This window comes from Platalea leucorodia (assembly GCF_965183815.1).
Source record: "Platalea leucorodia genome assembly, chromosome: 1".
NCBI lineage: Eukaryota > Metazoa > Chordata > Aves > Pelecaniformes > Threskiornithidae > Platalea > Platalea leucorodia.
In genome coordinates this window covers 24,866,421-24,884,712 of record NC_138823.1, presented here as the reverse complement: position 1 = coordinate 24,884,712, position 18,292 = coordinate 24,866,421, and the positions used below count along the sequence as shown (strand labels likewise).

Below are 18,292 nucleotides of genomic sequence, written 5' to 3'. Positions count from 1 at the left end.
TGTCCAAGGAGCTAGCATTTGCTTTGCTGTGAGTCATTGCTTCCACACATGCAGGAGTTTCCTCCAAACCTTGCACTCATCATGGTCCAGACCTTGCATTCACCATAGGCCTCTGCATCACAGGGTTGTTTCTGCAGAACACAGCAGGATATGAAGAGGAATATAGCCAAAGAGTCACTGTGTGCCTCATCCAAGAGTTAAACTCCAATGATCCTGTGATTTCTCTCTATCACGGTTCCATAATCTTTCTTCATTTCCCCATTATGGGCTAAACAGTTCATATCACCAAACAAGGCCAAAGCTTCTAGCCTAGGTGACGTAAATCAACCATGGACATCATGGAGGAGAAAGTGGTTATACTGGTATAACCTCAATTTAAGCAGTACACATCTGTCTGATTTGATATTGACTATTTACTTTTGAGCATACTCTGCAAATATAACTGCCACATTTCTTAAGATCTCTGCTCCAGGCCTGGCGTTGATTCGCACACCAACTGGCTGTCTTTTGAAGCTGCTGGCAGTATGTTTCAAAGTCCAGATTAGTCACAGAATGGAAAGCATATCTCCCAACTGTTCACATTAACAAATGCCATTCTTCTGGGACAATCTGTGGTGACATTATAAACATGAGCGTAACAGTTTATACATGTCACCAAAACTCCAAATGGAATAATCACAGCCTCCAGTTACCAGGTTAGCCAAAGGCCATCACCTCACTTATGACTGAAGTGCACGGTTTGCTGTTTGCTCATCTATCTAAAGCCTTGGTTTTTATGTTTGGTCAAATTTCTACTTGAGTCATTTGGATCCTTTTGATTCCTTCAAACAGGAGTTAATCAGATCCAGCAGACTGTTGGAGACATGCAAGGATAAGATTCAGACATTTTGGTTTTTTCGATGCCCAAAGCAGACTTCAAGAGCGTAGGAAGAGAAAGATCATACTTCAGCTTCAAAGAGCAATAAAGTCTTTGGGTCACAAAATCGTAAGGGGCCACAGTGTCATAGGTGATATTTTATGAGAAGGGCAACTTATATTTAAAAAATTATATCAATGAGTATTTTTCTATCGATTTAGCCAGACAAACTACCTCATCAAGGAGTCAAATGAGCGCTAGGGCAAATGAAACAGTAGAAGCACAGATTCAAGATGGGAGCAATACCACGTCTTTGGGTGGCAGTGATGTCCTAGATCCACACAGCAACCTCATGAAATCTCAGTAGCAGACAGGTGTTTGCCTGAGCAGCCAGACCTTCACCCTACATCACCTTGCAACTCCCAGGCAAGGCTGTGAGACACCAAAATCAACACGGCCAATTTAACTTAAAGTCTATTATTTGCAGAGTAGTCTAGAAGTTGGGGGCAGGGAGGCCAAAGAGCTGCACTGAGCCAGACACCTCCAAAGCAAGGCAGGGATTCAGATTCATCCCATGCCTAGTATTTCCTACTCAGTGCTGACTAAGGGAAGAGGAGAACTCACCCTACTCTGCTGGCTCCAGACTAAATCTGATTCTGCTGCTCTGGATCACTGTGCTGAAGAGCAGTGCCTATGTTTTAAGGCCTGCAGTCAGTGGCTGAGCTGGATATCAGACAGAGTCTGCACTATGCCCCCAATCTTTCTGTAGAATACCATTTTGAAGCAGTCCAAAGCAAACTAATTTCTGCACTAGGTAGGATATGTATAACTTGTGACTCAAGTTTCCTTGCATTTGTCTTCTGGACCCCACTTTCTGGCAAGAGACAAGAATTGTAATGTTCCTTATTGCCTAGAAATTTCCAAATTAACATTCTCAAACCTCTTAAAACAGATTAGCATAATTACGAAGCTCCTGTTTAAATCACTGTCACCTTAATCCTGAAAAAAAAAAGAAATCAAATGCACATGTTCTTTAATGTCCTCAGAAAAACTGAAAACTCATTTTACCATAGCAGCTGTTGGGAGGGGAAGCATTGAAAACAGCCTGAGATTTGGGAAAAATAGCCCAGTGAGAATCAGGGAACAGGCACTTGGCAGAGCTATAGCTGGTGCTCAGCATGGCCCCAGCCCTGCAAGGGCAGTTGTTTCCAATGTCCTGGCTGAGGCATCCAGGAGGAGCCACCAAGACTGCTTCTGTCAAAATGAACTGTGAGTCAGCCTAAATAAAAGAGCTTTGCTCACCAGCTTCTATTGGCTGTCAGGTTAGGAAGCACTCATTCAAGTAGCTCTGTCAGCAATGCTGAAGAGATGAAAGTGTCCAGAACAGATGGAGGATGAGCTCTCCCATCAATAACATTTGCTTTGGGTCTGTGTGCCCCAAGCTCAAAATGTGGAGCTGAGTTGGTTTGCTGTATCTGCTGCCCAGCACCATGCTGGGCTTTGGGGGGGAAACCATCACAGGCACCTGACTCCTTCCAGCCTTGGTAGGAGAAACCCGGGCAGAGTGATAGAGACCTGCCAATTACACAGCACTAGGAAATTAGGCTGTTCTGGGACCGAGAGCAGTGCCTGGTGGAAACCAGATAAGCAGGTCGCTCCTCTGGCTGGCTCAGAAAGCTGCATGCTACCTCCAGTCTTTGGGCTACTTTCCCACCCAGAGCATCCGTTCCAGACCTGCTGCCCCATCCCCTGCCTCCTCTATAGTCAGAGGTATAAACAGCTCCATGGCTTACTCCCACTCTGCTTGCAGTGACTGAAGGAAAAAAGCTACATTTCCCTAAGGAATTGGAGTCATGATGATACAAACATGCTTACGGTACCGTGCAAGGGGACAGACAAGGGGTAAGGGTCTCCTGTGCTTATATCCCTTACCTTTGAGTAATGAATAAGTTCCCATGCAGCAGCTGATCTTTCCTTAACCTGCAAGCTGCAGCTTGTATAAGCTGTGTGCTCATTTCACACCAGACATGTTGTGATCTTTATATCTGCAGGGACAGTTGATGTTTGGCAAGGCTGAATGGATGTATGAGGTTGCAAAAAAGATACTGGTGATGATTTCTAACCAGTGCTCTATTTTGCTGTCTCATGACAGCTTCTCACTCACACTAAAACTAATCAGAGCACAATCTCCAGCAGATCAGACCCACAGCTCTGGCAGAGCCTGAAAGCTTGGGTGCAAAGCTGGCCCAGCTGACAGTCCTACATTTATGACCCAAAGCCACACATCCTTTTCTAGCAGAGCTTAATTAAATGGGGACTAAGCCATGGAAATGCTGCTGGATTCCCGGCAGCAGAACAACGCCAGAAGAGCGTGCATTGGCACTGGCAGCAACTGTTTGCAATGCTTCTTCATTATAAGCTTTGACTTTTGGATTCCCTATGACTGATTCAGAAAAGGTGTATTTGAAAAGCTGAACAAAGTCCTCTTCCTAACTTTTGATTTATAAGGGCTGAAAATAACACATTTCCCACCTAAGAAAACAGTATGCATTTTCTCCCATACACATTCCTCCATAAGATAAAGGAAACTGAAACTGTGTGAACTCTGAAATCTGACAGGTAAAGAACAACACAGTGAAACAGAGTCAGTGTTTTGATACCCTTGTTTGCTTTCAGTGAACAATTTTAGAATAAGGAGCTGGGGGGAAGAGGAAAAACTTTTCACCATAGTCTTCACAGATAAGTACAGCCGCAGAGAGCTGGGTGAGGACATGTTTGTCTCTACTCTCCCCATGCCCGGGGACTGGTTTACCGCTTAACCTGAAACAGTTAACATCTGCAGTCCATCAGGGAGCAGACTGCAGCATGCGGTACCCTACAGAGACTGAGAAAATGGCATTAAAAAACCCCTACAAAACACTTGAAGTGGAAAAAAACAGGAGTGTTTGCCTTCACCTTTAATAGCCTGATAACATCTGCCAGTTGCTTCTTGCAGAGGAAAGCTGGCCTGGTTGAAACCCATGCGCGCTGTGGCCGTGCTGCCCTTTTGGCTCCCCCCCACACTCCCATGGACACCTTGACTAGCTCTAGACTTTTCCCTGGTTGAAAACCATGGTTGGAAATTTCATTGTTGAAGTGCTTAAAGTGTCCTGGTGAATGTTTGTAGGATGTGCCATGACAACTCTTTTCTCTGGTGGCAGCGCCAGCCAAAGAGGTGTTTCCTCAGCCAAGGGAAATGGAGAAATAACCTTCCTCTCCATGGTGGCAGCTCCCTGCCCTCCTGCACTGGGTCTCTCACAGCACAGGGGCATCAGCCCCCACAGCGGCAGAATTACCAGCAGGGACTGTGCTGCCACTGGAAGAAACCAGCACCAAACCATGCCCTCACCTTGCTGAGGCTCAATGGCACTAGACATCAAGCCCTTAGCAAGGGCGGATGAGTTGAAGCACTGAAGACTTTCTCCTTGAACAGAACGAGCTAAAAACCTGAATTGTGGCACTTCACACAAAATCTAGATTTCATGTATATGATAGAAGACAGCATAGAAAGACCTCACAACGATGTGTTTAATCCGTGGGATTTCTCATCGCACCTGATAGCAGCCACCACCGCCTGCTGATTAGAGCACACGAAGGATCAGGTTTCCTGGCTGCACATACTCGCCACCTGCACGTATGGCCTGTGACGGGCTGTGATATATTGTCATGGGACAAGAGGCCACGGATCCATCTAAAGGAGCTGTCAACATTTTAAACCTCAAATGTAGAGCTGAAATGATTTATTACCACAAGCAACGAAATAAACCGAGGTGAGTGTCTGGGCAGCCAGTAATAACTCCGAGTTTTTAAGAGACAGGCAAAGGAGGAAAAAGAAGCAGAAGTGAAATGAATTTCCATCTCTTGAACAACTACACACAATGACTACACACAACAGCCATGCAAATTACTGAGTTGTGGAAGAAGTATTACATCCGAGCTTTCACTGACTATTGCAACCCAGCTCTTTTCTCCTTCTCTGATACAAAGTCAAACCAAGATCAATATTGTAGTTAATAATCTCAACTGATCTTGCAAAATGTTTTTGTCTGTAAACAACACTATTGGAAATAAACAACCTTTGAGAAGTGCTGAGGGAAATAAAAAAGGATTAAACTGAAGCCATTACATACACTTTCTATTAAGCAGACCAAATCTACATGTGGTGGCTTCTTATGTTCATTACTCCAGCAGACCCAAAAATATTACAATAATATTAGTTTGTCAGGAAATACTTCAGGTAACTAAGTACATATTTCATCAGATTTTACAGCATCATTAAACACGCCCATGTCCCATGACAAACATCACAGGGCTGAGACAGGGAAGGCTGTGGGAGCACAGGATCCTGTGTTGCAGTTTTCAGAGGCGCAGTTCCTCAAGCAGCATCAACCAAGCTACATCCGCACTGATGCCAAGGAGAAGTCCTACCTCCACCCTTTTTTCCCACAACCTCGCATTCCCACTGCTACCCTCGTGCCGACAGCTAGCACCAATTAGCCTGATCAGGGACCTGGCAGGAGAATAACCCCAATTGAAAAAAAAAACCACAAAGAAATGTAATGCCAGCAAAAGGACGCATTGTACTACATAGCCACATGGACATAGGCACTTTAACTTCTTCTTCCAGGGAGCTGTGTGTTTAGAGACATTGTTTAAGGCTTACTCTAGTGCCACGGATTTCCCTAATGCATGTGTCAGATCTGCTGATCCCACGTGAATGTCTCTGATGCCCATGTGGCACTAGCCAGCTGTGACTGGAAGCCATGCTGAGCCCCTCATGTCTAGGGGCTCTTGAAAAGGGATCTCACTCTTTCACCTCCTGATGGTTTGTGGGGCTGAAGGGGCTGAAAAATATCCCCACCCTGCAAAAGCAATTCACCTCAGCGTTCCTGGGATGTTTCCAGGCAGATGACAGCTGGTGCAGTTATGGTCTCTTGTAGAGGCAGAAAACAAAGAGCTCCTCTTCAAACCAAACCGAGAGAATGAAATGGCCTCAAGAAAAAGGGAAGGGAAAGAGCCCCTATTTGAAGACCTGAAACTGGGCTGATCCACTGAGTCACAGCCAGGATAGGTGGGAATGGAGGGAGGAAATGGTTTCTGATATTTCCAAAAGTGTAAAATTTGAAAATGGAGGTGCACAGAAGAATTTAACTCTTGGGAAAATGAAGGCTGGCAGCAACACATGACCCATAGTTACCCATTACCTGCTCCAAAGCCTCAACTCTACAAGTAAATGGAAGAACAGAAAACCAGTCTTGCCTGCTGATACCCAAGTAACACTAAAAAATGATTCAGGTCTTCCCAGAAAACTACCAGGCTTAAAACACAGCAAGCCTCACACAACCACCTGATGAAGTACGTGAGCAGGGCTGGGATTTTTTGCAAGCAAACCGATAACCTCACCATGACGTGTAGGTGGGTGTCCCCATGCCAGGGGAGTTCCCTATTGCTGCCTTGCTCCGGCAGCTCTGCAAGCACTCCCAGCCCCAGGGCCCTAACTCCCAAACCCACAGTAACCCTTGGCTCCATGCTCTTCTCTCCCATAAAAGATCCCAGTTCTGGTCCTGGGAAGCACCACAACCAGCCATCAGCCAGGAGTCCTGCTGCTCCGGGGACCCAAGCACAGGAATTTACAGTTTTCCTTCCATCTGAGAACACGGGGCTGAGAAATGCCTCCTGCCATCTGGATATAGACCCAGTAGCAAATGCAGAATCCAGAGGGGAAAGTTTTTGGGACCTCCCCTGGGTTATGACCCGCTGCTGGGTTGCTTGCAGAGAAAGGACAGCAGTTAGTTGCAAGCCATTTTATGCACAATTTATACCAATACTTTGCATCGTAAAAAAGTGCTTTGCTTCTTATGCAGTGAAAAACAAGAATGTTGAGTATCCTCCAATGCCTCCTAGTTTGTGAAGCAAAAAGCAGGGAAAAGGTAAAGGGTTTAATCAACCTCCAATTCATTTTTATTGTTAGCAGATGCTACAACTTGCTAGTTCTCAGGGGCCACTTCAGTCTCTCTTTTGCTTGCCCAAATACATTGTCAGCACTGACAGTGACAGAGCCACCAATGACAAAAAGCAGCAATGCTCTAGCACAGAACAGCACAGGTCTCTGCCTACTCGGAAAGGTTCCTACTCGGAAAGGACTGCTTGGAGGGGGAAGCCAGGGCAGCACGGGCTGAACAACGGGGTGAAGAGGGAGCAGGTGTCAGCAGCAAATGCGTGCTGGAAGGGGGCTCTTTTCAGGACAGTGGGGACAGGCTGAAATGATTACCCTGCTCTCCCCAAGCCCACTCATTTCTGGGCCCCAGCATGGTGCTGCACAGCAGGCACTTACCTTGTGTGTGCTGTACCAGGGGCCGGAGAGGGGCCCGCTCCCGGTGGCTGGCCCCCCAAAGGATGTGTTCCAGGATGCCCACTCCAAAACAGGGAGGATGCCCATGTCCCTGCCCTCAGGCCCCAGCCACTGGCCATGCCATACACTGTTACACCAGTGGGGATGGGTGGCTGTCAGGATAGGTGAGCAGGACCAGAACGTGGCACTCGCTTCCTGGTGTGGGAGAGGCTGCTCCTGTGGGTCACCTGGCACCCAGTGTGTGCGGCCGAGGGCTGCGGCTGCCGGTGGGCACCGGGAGACCCTCAGCTGGGGAGTATTTGTAGCGCAGGAGAGGAAGGGGAGCTTGACAGAAGGTTTTGCTGCTCCTTCCCAGGGCATTCAGGTACCTTTTTTTTTTCCTCTCTCTGACTTCCCCAATGCCCCACCCTGCTCTGAAAAGGTAGCCTGGGAATTTAACTCCTTCAAATCAGTGCCTAAATCTAATGGTCAATTATTAATTCCTCACTGCTAGATTGCAAGAGTTGGTAGTTGTTGTTCCCATATGCTATAGTCACTCGCATAAATTCTTACTTCTGTCATGTGTTCTTCTCTTCTAAGTATTTCCTGAATAGTTTCTTCGCAGAGATTTCAGGCAATGGGTTTATTCCCAGGCTGTGGCTTTATCCATTCATTCTGTTAGTTTTGATTTGATCACTTAAGCTCTCCTGGGGAAAACAACAACTAAAAAAGCTCCTTAAAAGGGAAATTAGGAGCTAGCAAGGTAGGAGCTTGGGAGAATTACATGGGAGACAGAAATAGGCTTCTAGAGAAGCATAGAAAGGAAGAATTAAGCCACTGCATCTTCAGGCTATGGACAAAACAGCTGCTTGCAATCCAGAGAGCTTATACTGTACCTATGAAGTATTGGGTCGTATTAATTTATCCCGTTGGTCAGCTGGACTTGAAAATGTCCAAAGTCCTGACAACTAGCGTAGCAGACAAGGGTCAGCAGTCAGTTATTCTACCACCTGCTACAGCAGAGTTTTGTCCTACTCTTAGGAAGAAGTGGGATTGATTGCTTAGTTCCAGTGGGACTGGTGGTCCTACCATCAGCAAGATGCATCAAGAGAGAAGAGAACAAGTCAGCATGCAGGAGAGCAGGCTGGGGACTGAGCTTCCAGCAGGCAAGGAGATATGATACCTGAAATGAGCAGCAGCAGCAAAGTTGACTGCAGAGAGAGAAATGAGGATACAGCCCCTCAGTATGATTAATTTGTTCTAAAATGGAAGGAACATGCAATTACAGGAAAGAAACTGAAGTTCAATTAATATTCTCCTACTTGACTACATAACCAATGCCTGCATTAGCCACAAGGATGTTATTTGAATCCAGCCAGAAGGTGATATAGGAAAGGCAGAAGTAGCAAGGTTCAGTGCTTCAGTTAGATGATGATGTAACACCCCAAAACACAAAACCTTGCCTTATAACAAGAAATGTTTTGTTCATGTGTGTGGTGTAACTTGAAATACCAGTTTCTGTGATCGCAGCTCCAGTGAGTCCTCTGTAAATACTGGAGCTAGCTGCAGCCATGTATACATAGGTACACTGGAAAAAAAACAGCTCCAATATTTCATGGCTATGTAAATTGCTGCAGACTATTTTTACAGTGTTGCATAATTATTCTCTGGAGTCTAAGCTTGCATTTAAAAAAAAGTTTCTAGGCAATTTTGGTTATGGTTGCAAAAAAAACCCCTTTAAAGTGGAACTGGAGTGTAAACTGCTGCAGTGATATTTGCCCGGTCTAGAGAGATTTGAAACAATAGCTCAGAAGGAAGTGTGAATGGACCCATTCTTCTGACTGGAGCGCTAAACTGGAAGTCTGCTGACAATTTAAGTGTCAACATCAGCTACTTCAAGGCGGATCATTTTAGCAGAATCACCAGGCAAATGTTCTTATTTGTCATCCGCAATTTGCACTTGTTGGATAGCAGATCCTGGGGCGAAGAGGAAAAGCAGCGACTGGTTGTCAAAGGTTGCCGGCCTGAGGAAAGTTCTCCTGTTCCTCTGCCTCCTTCACCCACAATCATGTCTGCCCCAGCTCAAAACGGGGAGCAAAGAGGTCAATGCTTCCCCAGGCTGGGGAAGTTGTCTTTGGTAGCCAAAAGCCACAGTGGTCCCCACCAGCTTGCTAGTGACCTCTGCAGTATGGTTCTCTGTTGCCAAAAATGCACAAACTGGTAAGAGATTGAAAAGGAGTGTAAGGGGAGTGGGAGGAGAGGAGCAGTCTGAAAATATCTCTTGAGGACAGTTCTTGTTGTTTTGCTTCTTTCTTGTTGGTTCACTGCCTAAAATACAAATGTGACTGTGGTTTTCTCTTGCATAAGAGAGCTATTGGAACAGGTTTTCTGTAATGTTGTCTGTGTGCAGCCCTTGTTGAATTGCTTTTGAAGTTGGTCTAGCAGTGGCGGATCACTGTTCTGCACTGAGTCCAGACATGCCCACTCCATCTAAACACGCCAGGGGCCCTTATGGTATCCTTTATTTATTAAAAATCTCTGATTGTCTTGCATGTATAAGAGCCCGAAGTTATTAAGATGAATTTAACCTTTCTTTACATTGTAAGTGAGCCCTACTAAGAAAGTAAACAGCATTTTAGAAACTATTTCTGCTCAGTTACCACCCTCCATTAGAAAAACCAACTCAGTGTGTGCAAATGTCCTTATACTTGCTCATTGCTGTTTTCAGGCTGAAAGTGATGCTGAGGTGATTGGCATAAAGGTATTAAAGCCCTTGGGCCTGATGCTTAAAATATTCTGAGGAAATGTCCCATGGAGTGGAAGCAGAAGATGGGATCTGCAGGATGTTTTGTCTGAGAACATTATTTCCAGTTTTCAGTGGTGCTCAGCTGTGCTGCAAGCTTCTGCCCAAAGTCAAGTTCTGTTTGAGGGTCCTTCAAAGCAGGGGTGTCCTCTGCCAGATGGGTCAACAGAATAGAGTTCAAAACCATGGAAATAAAAGGTGTTTTCAGTGGGCACCACAATACACTAGCAAAACAGCACAGCAGAGATACAGCACCAGAGTCCGGGTCACATCACTGGGGACGTGTTCAGAATGCACCATGTATGATTCCCTGCATGTGTATTTTCGGTTGTTGTCCTTGTTGTACTGTGGGGAATCTGGGGTAGCTCAAAAAATACCTCAGGGAAAGTATCTTCAGAAAGGTGACCTGACTTGCTATTGCTGGCTCTGTCTGTCTTTACACCAGGGCAAAGGCAATAGAAGTACAGGTTTGTGTCTGGCTGTGGTGGCTGACCCACATCAGTATCAGGACAGGTCTGATCCTCCCTGTGAGTAGCATCTCACTCCCTCTGAGTAGCAGACAGCAGGAGGTAGCACCTGTGAAGATGGAGTAGATGCCTCTTGAGTTGGTTTGCTAGAAAATCTCAAGGTTGACTAAACTGAGTAATCTGCAAGGTGGCAATCTTTGACTCCTCCCATGCTATTGCCAGTCATTTTGGGGTAGAAGAGAAGCGGCTACACAGCCTGAGAAATGACATCCACCTTCTCTAGTCGTTCCCATCAGGCTCTTAGCAGCTTGGGTTACTTCTGAGCAATGGAGACACAAGAGACTATTGTGGGTTTTAATTGCATGGATTCCCTTACTTTGATGCTGTATGTCTATCTGATATTCTTTGGACAAGCATGGGTCTCTGTTAAGAAGATGATATTCCTCTGTTGAGTCACAAGGCTTTGGCAACTGCAATGGGTGCTTTGTCAACGTCAGGTTCAGATGATCTGGGACAGTGCTTGATCCATGTGTCTCCCTGAACTCTGGCTTGTCTAATATTAGGATCACATAAACCAACAGAGTCATTACACAGTTTCCTACCTCTAGTTGCTTTAGCCTCCTGAAGTCATCCATTGATAGCTTGCCCTGGCACTGGGGTCACTTCATTTCAGATACTCAATGCACTTGGGTGTCTGAAGAGGAAACAAGAGGGCCTTTCGTGCTTGCTTGCCCATGTCCCATGACTCTTCTGAGCTTACACTTCATCACTGTAGATGAATGACATTCTTAGCTGAGAAAAGCCCACATCCTTGACCACTGGGCTCTGATGACAGTTACCAAGACTCCCCAAGCCAGAAGATGAAAGAGGTTATGGTTTCTTCCTCTGCCAAACAGGAAAACAGCCCTTCCTCCAGGGTACCTAGGTGTTCCCACCACCGTCTGCTCTATACCGTGAGGACAGAGCCAAGGTGATGGGAAATTCACTGCTGGGATGGATGGCCCCAGCTGGGTGATACAGGAGAAAGTTGAAGAGCTTGCTTTTACCTGCTGCTCAGAGGACATGGCTGCTAGTGCCAGATTAGTGCAAAAAGTGCTAAGCTTGTGCAGGATGATCAGACATGTTTCTGAGTTAAATGTCTACAAGCAGAGTTTTGCTGGGTCAGTTCCTGTGTGTAAGGCTGTGCCTGTAGGCCTGAACCTGTGAGCTAGGGAATCTGCCTGGGGTGGGTTGCAGGCAGTGAATACTGTGTAATGTTAGTGCAGGACAACTTGTGGAAGATGTGTACAGACAATCTGTTGATTTTTACAAGCAGCTTTCGTCTCCCTTCCCCCAGCAGCTTTACAAGTCCATGATGCAAGTATGTACTACTCCATGTGCTGTCAATTACAGTTCTGACTGGAAGTTGCTTTCCATCTTGAAGTCTACAAATGTATGGAAAACAGGAGTCCTGGAATCAAGATACACATTACAGACCTTGGAGAAGGCTTTTGTCCTTCCTTTCTGGATGGTGGATCAGTGAGAGATTTGCAGACTTTGGACATTTTCATTTTTGCCTTTTAGACCCTACCAATTTAGGCTTAATCCTGATCCTTTTAAAATCAATGGCAAAGTTCCCACTGACTTCAAAAGAGACGGCCTGAGCTCTGAAATACTTTAAAGAACAATTTTAAACAAACAAACCTAAGATGGATAAGAATTGCATTTTCTCTCTCTATTAGGCATGCAACTTATTTTCTCCAAATGTAAACGTTACCTGGAGAGCTAAGCAGTGATGTGTTTTTTATTATTTCTTTAGGAGGCTACAGTACCCAAAGTATATTCCATACATACTTCTTCATTTAGAAGCCAAACATAGCTATGTAAAGTGAGCAGCTTGTTTACAGTAGGCCCTTATGGCTTGCTATCAAATTAGTGGCAAATCAGGACTGTAGTAAACAGAGGTCAAAGATCAAACCCACAAGTTCACATAAAATTCCAGACCATATACACAAAATTTAAAATGCAAAATCTTCAAATCACAAGACCATCAACTGCTCTTAAAACTAATCAAAAGCAGGATAAGGACTGGAGGAAATGAAATTTAAACATGATTTTAATCCAAATTTTAATGGAACAGCTACATCATGGATATCTTTTAAACCATGACAGCTGACTCCGTGCTACTTATTCTCACTTGCCATGAAACAAGATTTTGGTACATCTCACTCGCTATTCATACATGCTGTTTTGCTTCTTTTTCTCCAAATAAAGATAAAATAAATTACATGAGAAGCGTTACCACCGAAGACTTTACAGTGGCTCTGTTACTGCTAAAGCCCATGGTAGTTTTGCATCACTCATTTTTAGTGCAATGATTCTCCGTGCTCAGAATGGGAAATAGTAAGATGCCGTTTGCTGTTTTGTGCTGGAACGACTGTGTTTGAACACAGTCAGGTCCCTTGGCTGGTGGTCCCTTCCTTGCCTGGAGGCCAGTGCCCATGTGTCTTGCAAGAGTTCGAGGACCATGCCAGCCCCATGCGTGTGTGTTAGACTAATCCCCAGTCTGAACTCATCTGGGAGGAATCCTGTTTCTGGTCCCAGCTAAGGGAAAATAAGAATGCAGACTCCTTAAAACCAAAACTTATTTGTTTAATGAAGATTTGGTTACTGAATGCCACCAGATGTCAGCATACACTATATGATTAAAAGCAAGTGTCTAAGACCTCTGAGAAGTGAGCAGTGATAAAACTGCCTTCCGTCTCATGGAAATGATGTACTGGATCAGCTTTGCTGAGGGAAAAATTATGGCAGGGATTAGCTGGAAGAAATTGCCTGTGAGGTTTTGCTCGAATATCTGCTCAATTCTTCCATCCTCGGGGGGTGCCCATCTGCCTTCTCTTCACCCCTTCTCTTCACCCCTTCTCCCCACCCACAGACCTGCAAGAAGCCTGGATCAGCCCTGTCCCCAGTCTACACCTCCCTGGGGTTTCCCAGCACGGGCACATCTTCCTCAGATGCAGGGCAAGGGAAGGAACTCGGTAGGGATCCAGAGAGCTGCTTTTCATACACGTAGCTAGGGAAGATACACCTCGACCCCACATACAGCAGCAGTATCTGTGCTGGCTGTGTAGGAACATGAGAACTCACCGAGGAGGTGGGCACAGAGAGTGGCTAGTGATGGCTTAGGGAAAAAAATATGAGTAGCAGGAAAAGTGGAGTGTGATTTTTTTCTTCCCTGACATACTCTTTCCCACTCTGGCAAACACCAGAAAGCCAAAGCTGGTTTTTGGATCATGCAGTTGAATACCTGCTCAGAACAAGTTTTAGACTATAATCTTTGTATATGAGGGCTCTATTTTCTCCTATTGAAATCAATGACACAGCTCTTCAGAGTAAGGGCAAACCTTTGGGAACCTGCAACCAGGCTTTTTCCCTGTCTCTTCTTACCTGTCTTATGGCAGGAGCTGTAATACAATGAAACATGCCTAGTCTACATCCTGATGGCTTGATGATTTAAATTTTGCTACAGCTGGGCACAAATTGTACGTTTTCCTTTTCCTCCAGTCATGCACCTTTTAAAACAGGTAGAGCAACAAAGCTTTGTAGTGTAGTCCTGGCCTGAAAGGCTCTTTCAAAACTGTTTTTCTTAATGAATATGTACAGAGCTGAAGCCATTATTCTGCCACTGTAAATTTTGACCTAAATCTGCCACTGTCCACACGCATCCCAAGCAGTCAAGAGAACACTGATCTATCAGAAAGTACGAGTTCAAATAAGATAGCCAGAGCCCAAGGGACAGCCGAGCAAGGTGACGTTCCTCTGGAGCTGGGAGTCAAAATGCCGTACAGCTGAGTTTTCCAACACATGCCCTCTTTTTCTTTCTTAGAGATTTAATTTCATTTTGAGGATTTCTCTGTGTTTGGCTGAGTTTCTGAGTGTACAGCAGCTTTGGTTGAAGGTCCAGTACAATAGCTCCAAATGCACTGGCACCCCTCCAGACTTCGCAGCCATGGCTACTGTGCTGCAGCAGATAAATTCTGCTGCAAGCACGTGCTGTTGTCACCACGCACCAGCACAGCAGATCTTCAGCTTCAGGGGCAGCTTCACAGGTCACACATTCATAGGGAAGACACAAAAAGCACAGTGCTTCTGGACACTATCAATGCCGTTGCCTATGTGCTATTCAGCTGCTTTGCTCCTGCTCAGCCAGTCTGGCACGTCCCAGAAACATCAGATGTCCATACGAGAGGCACTCGTATGCAGACCATCTGTGCAGCAAGCTCACTGCACGTGTGTATGCAGTAACATCACGGAAACTCAAGCAATCCACGGGCAAAAAATCCATCGGGTCTTTCAATCTCATCCACGGCATGAGCTGGAGCAACCTGAGGACGGCTCTATTTGCGTCAATTGAGTGTCACCTAAAGAAGGGCACGTCCCGCCTGTGTCTTATGTTAGTGGCCTAGCAGTAAGGCTAGGGGACAAGTAGTCATGAGATTGTCTGGGGAGTGCCTGAGTGCCCGTTTAACCTGGCTCTAGCTATGGTTTGGGGAATCCCCCCACCTTTGAAGGGGATAAGGCAGGCACCTCGCTTCAAATCAGTGGAATATCCTTAAACAGGATTTGGGTGCCTATGTGCCCTTGAAGATCTGACCTGTGCCTCAGAAACCTTATTCCACTGAATAGCCCATTGACTTCAGAGGAAGGAAACTGCATATTATAAAATCTGTATTCCAAAACCACAGTGAAACCAGCCCTGGAGCCAGATACTTTATGTATTACAGCCTTGACAACACTTACATATGGTGGCAGTGAACTGAAACAGCGTATGATAAGGTCCGATCTGGATTGGATCTGTTTGAAAAAAAAAAAGTGATTTAAAAATAAAAATTATGGTATTTTGGTAAATCCATAAAATCCCTGCAATATTAAACATAAAAACTAAAATAACCTGAGGCAACCTCCAGGATAACTGGACTGAGAAAGCACTGGCTTCTTCCCTCCAAGAAATAAATTGTTAACATGAATATCACATATGTTTGTGTGTGTGTGAGTGTGCTGGGAGCAGGGGAAGACCTCAAGTATGTTTAATAACCAGTCAATTGATATCACAAAGCTTGTATATACACAATATTGCTTGTTAAAATATTTGGGGAATTGGAAACAAGCTTTCTTCACATTACAAAGGACAAAATCTTTTTATGCCTTTGCGTTTTAAATTAAGATTCAATAGGTTTATTTCCTTAGAAGTCCTGTTTTCATAAATGTACCATTTTGCCTTTTGAGAACAGATAAGATATCCGATTATAAACTAGCTTTTATAAATGCCAAAGATCAAAGTCCAATGTTTTTTGCTTTAACTACAGCAATACTCACTATGGTGTTTCGGAAATGCTGCTTTCATCCTTGTAAAACCATCCAAGCAAACAAAACCTGTACAGATCTTCAGAGATGGAGATAAACTCTTTGGATTATTTGGACAGCACAACAGTAAATAATAATAAATCAAGAACATGGTGATAGATTTCTTTTGCAGAGAACGTCTTCACTGAGGTGTATGGACGCAGATGTTTCCTGAAAGAGCAAGTAGAGATCCCCGAAGCATTTGCTGCAAAAGTGCAGATGTTTGCTTTGGTGAGGAATACTACCATGGTATAAGTAAACAGGATTTTGCAGGGGTATCTGTTGTGGGAAGGAGTGTTATGTTTTCTTCAGGCAAATGATGAATTTTTAAGTACTTCACTGAAGAAAAAGCTAACTGCATTAATGGAGAAAATACATATTTTGCCTGTGATCTGGGGTTTTTCTAGACACAGTTTTGTTAGAATATGTATTCAAGTTCTTAAAAACAATTCATATTGTTTCATCCTGAAAATACCTCCATCAGGGATGCTCCATGAGTTTTAACTTCCTTTGGGGAAAGTATTTCTTTTCTTGCCAGAAATTTGGTTCCTTATTTAGAGCCTGTAGAACATTCCTTCCTATATATATTATATTTTTTACCATATTATAATAATTTTAAGATGAATAGATCTTTTTTTTTTTTTTTTTTTTACCTTGGACTGCGTGACAGTGTCCCTTTTTCAACTTAGACATGAGGAACTGATCTTTCTTCTGAAAATACCTTTTTTATTATTAGAAAGCCATTTGTGATACAGAGTTTATAGACTGTTTATGATAGTTTTGAACATGATGGAAAGAAAAAAAGAGCAGTATAAATTGAAATCAAGCTCTACCAGACAAGGAAACATATTATATAAGGAAAAGATTTACAGGATTTCAATCAAGAGTGGCTTATGTGTGTAACACATGGAGAGTTTTCAGTTTGGTTGTTTTGGATCCTCCAGTTCCTCATCCAGTCTTTGCACATGTGGAATAAATGGATTCCACCCAAATCTCAAGCGTGCAAGGTTTTCCTTTGCCCTGTAATATACTCTCCTGAGCAGAATAGGTTTTGTGGGTTTCTCCTAAAGGTGATCAAATCCCAGATGCACGTGTGGGTGGGGAGAGAGACCATTTCCAGTCCACAGTGGAACAGGTTTTTTCAACTATTAGCAGAGTTTCATGCAGAAACCTACTCATCTCTTTATAAATCAAATGCAGCAATTCTTGTTACTTAAATAAGCACGGTTTAGAGTGTGCACAGATATCTTCACTTATTGCCATGGTTATATAGGTCAGGTTTGTATCCACTAGTTTGCTAGCTCAGGACATGTGTAACTGAAACATATGGCAGCAACTGTGGAGATAGGCTTTATAAATAGCTGAGAGAGAGATAGAAACTGTAAGCCAGAGGGGATTTTAGGTCTTTGACATTTTGAGGAGGTTTTATTTTTTCCCTTTTTCCTCGAGGGTGATTTAGATTCTCTGTAAGAAATGGTATTTTGGAGTTTGAAGGCTATAACAGGTTTCCCTTAACTTTTTACATTGGATGCAAGCTGTGTTTGCCATTTCTGTAAGGTCTTGTCTCGTCCTCCTGTCTTTTCTATTTTTGTGTTATCCTCCAGGATAAATCTTTTGTATGTACACATCCTCCCTTTTCCCTTCTGTTCTGGGATATGAGAATGGCAAAGTAGGGATTATGCCATTAAGCCTGTGGTGGACTTCTGAGATATTGCATTTATTTAACCTGTACGGTTCCTGAGTCTGCTACTTTTGAAAATCCAAATGTAGACAAAGAAAGACTACTAAAAAGAAGAAAAAAAAGTTCTAATTGCTTGCTAAAAAGATTGCAGGGTTAGCTTGGGAGATGAGAAATCCCAATGGACAGGCAGGCACCATGCCCATGTCACAGCCCTTCCCAGTCCAGGTACACATGCCCATCCCTGGTGGCAGGAGGGAAGACGGATTTGGGACACACTGTCTTTCAGCTTTCAGCTGGGATTGCTGCGCGGCAGCTTCTGCTACAGCCTGCTGGAGAGGCTGCCTGGCACGCTGCAGAGCTGTACGGTGCAGGGGATGGGGATCGGGGCAGCAGGATGCTGGGTTGGACTCTTCAATTGCTTTTGTAGCACTGCACAGATATTCAGGTCAAAGTGGGCTAAAATGACCTTTAGCTATTTTTGCCTTACCTATCTCTGAATGTGAATTTCTTACCAGTAGCAGTCATAGCACTGACAAAGCTGCTTGGAAAATAGATTTTTTTTTTTTTGCGATTTTTTTTTTTTTTTATTTAGACCTAATAAAAAGCACAACTCAGTCTCAGGTTTCCAAATGAATGTTTGAAAATTGTCCAGGAATGAACATCTTGCCACGGAAAAGACAAAGAAGAATGAAGAAAAGCAAATTTTTCATTTGAAAAATTTCAATGGAAA

The 18,292-nt window shown here is 44.2% G+C and overlaps 1 protein-coding gene across 1 annotated transcript in view; it reads right to left on the bottom strand.

Annotated features, from left to right (window-relative positions):
* Nucleotides 1-7,334, bottom strand: part of NIPAL2 (NIPA like domain containing 2) — a gene marked incomplete at both ends in the record, with an annotated part of 51,631 nt that extends 44,297 nt beyond the window's left edge. Inside the window, one exon of the mRNA XM_082311432.1 lies at nucleotides 7,230-7,334. Coding sequence (XP_082167558.1) covers nucleotides 7,230-7,334 — 105 coding nt within the window. The remainder of the gene's footprint in view (nucleotides 1-7,229) is intronic.
* Nucleotides 7,335-18,292: the final 10,958 nt, after the last annotated feature.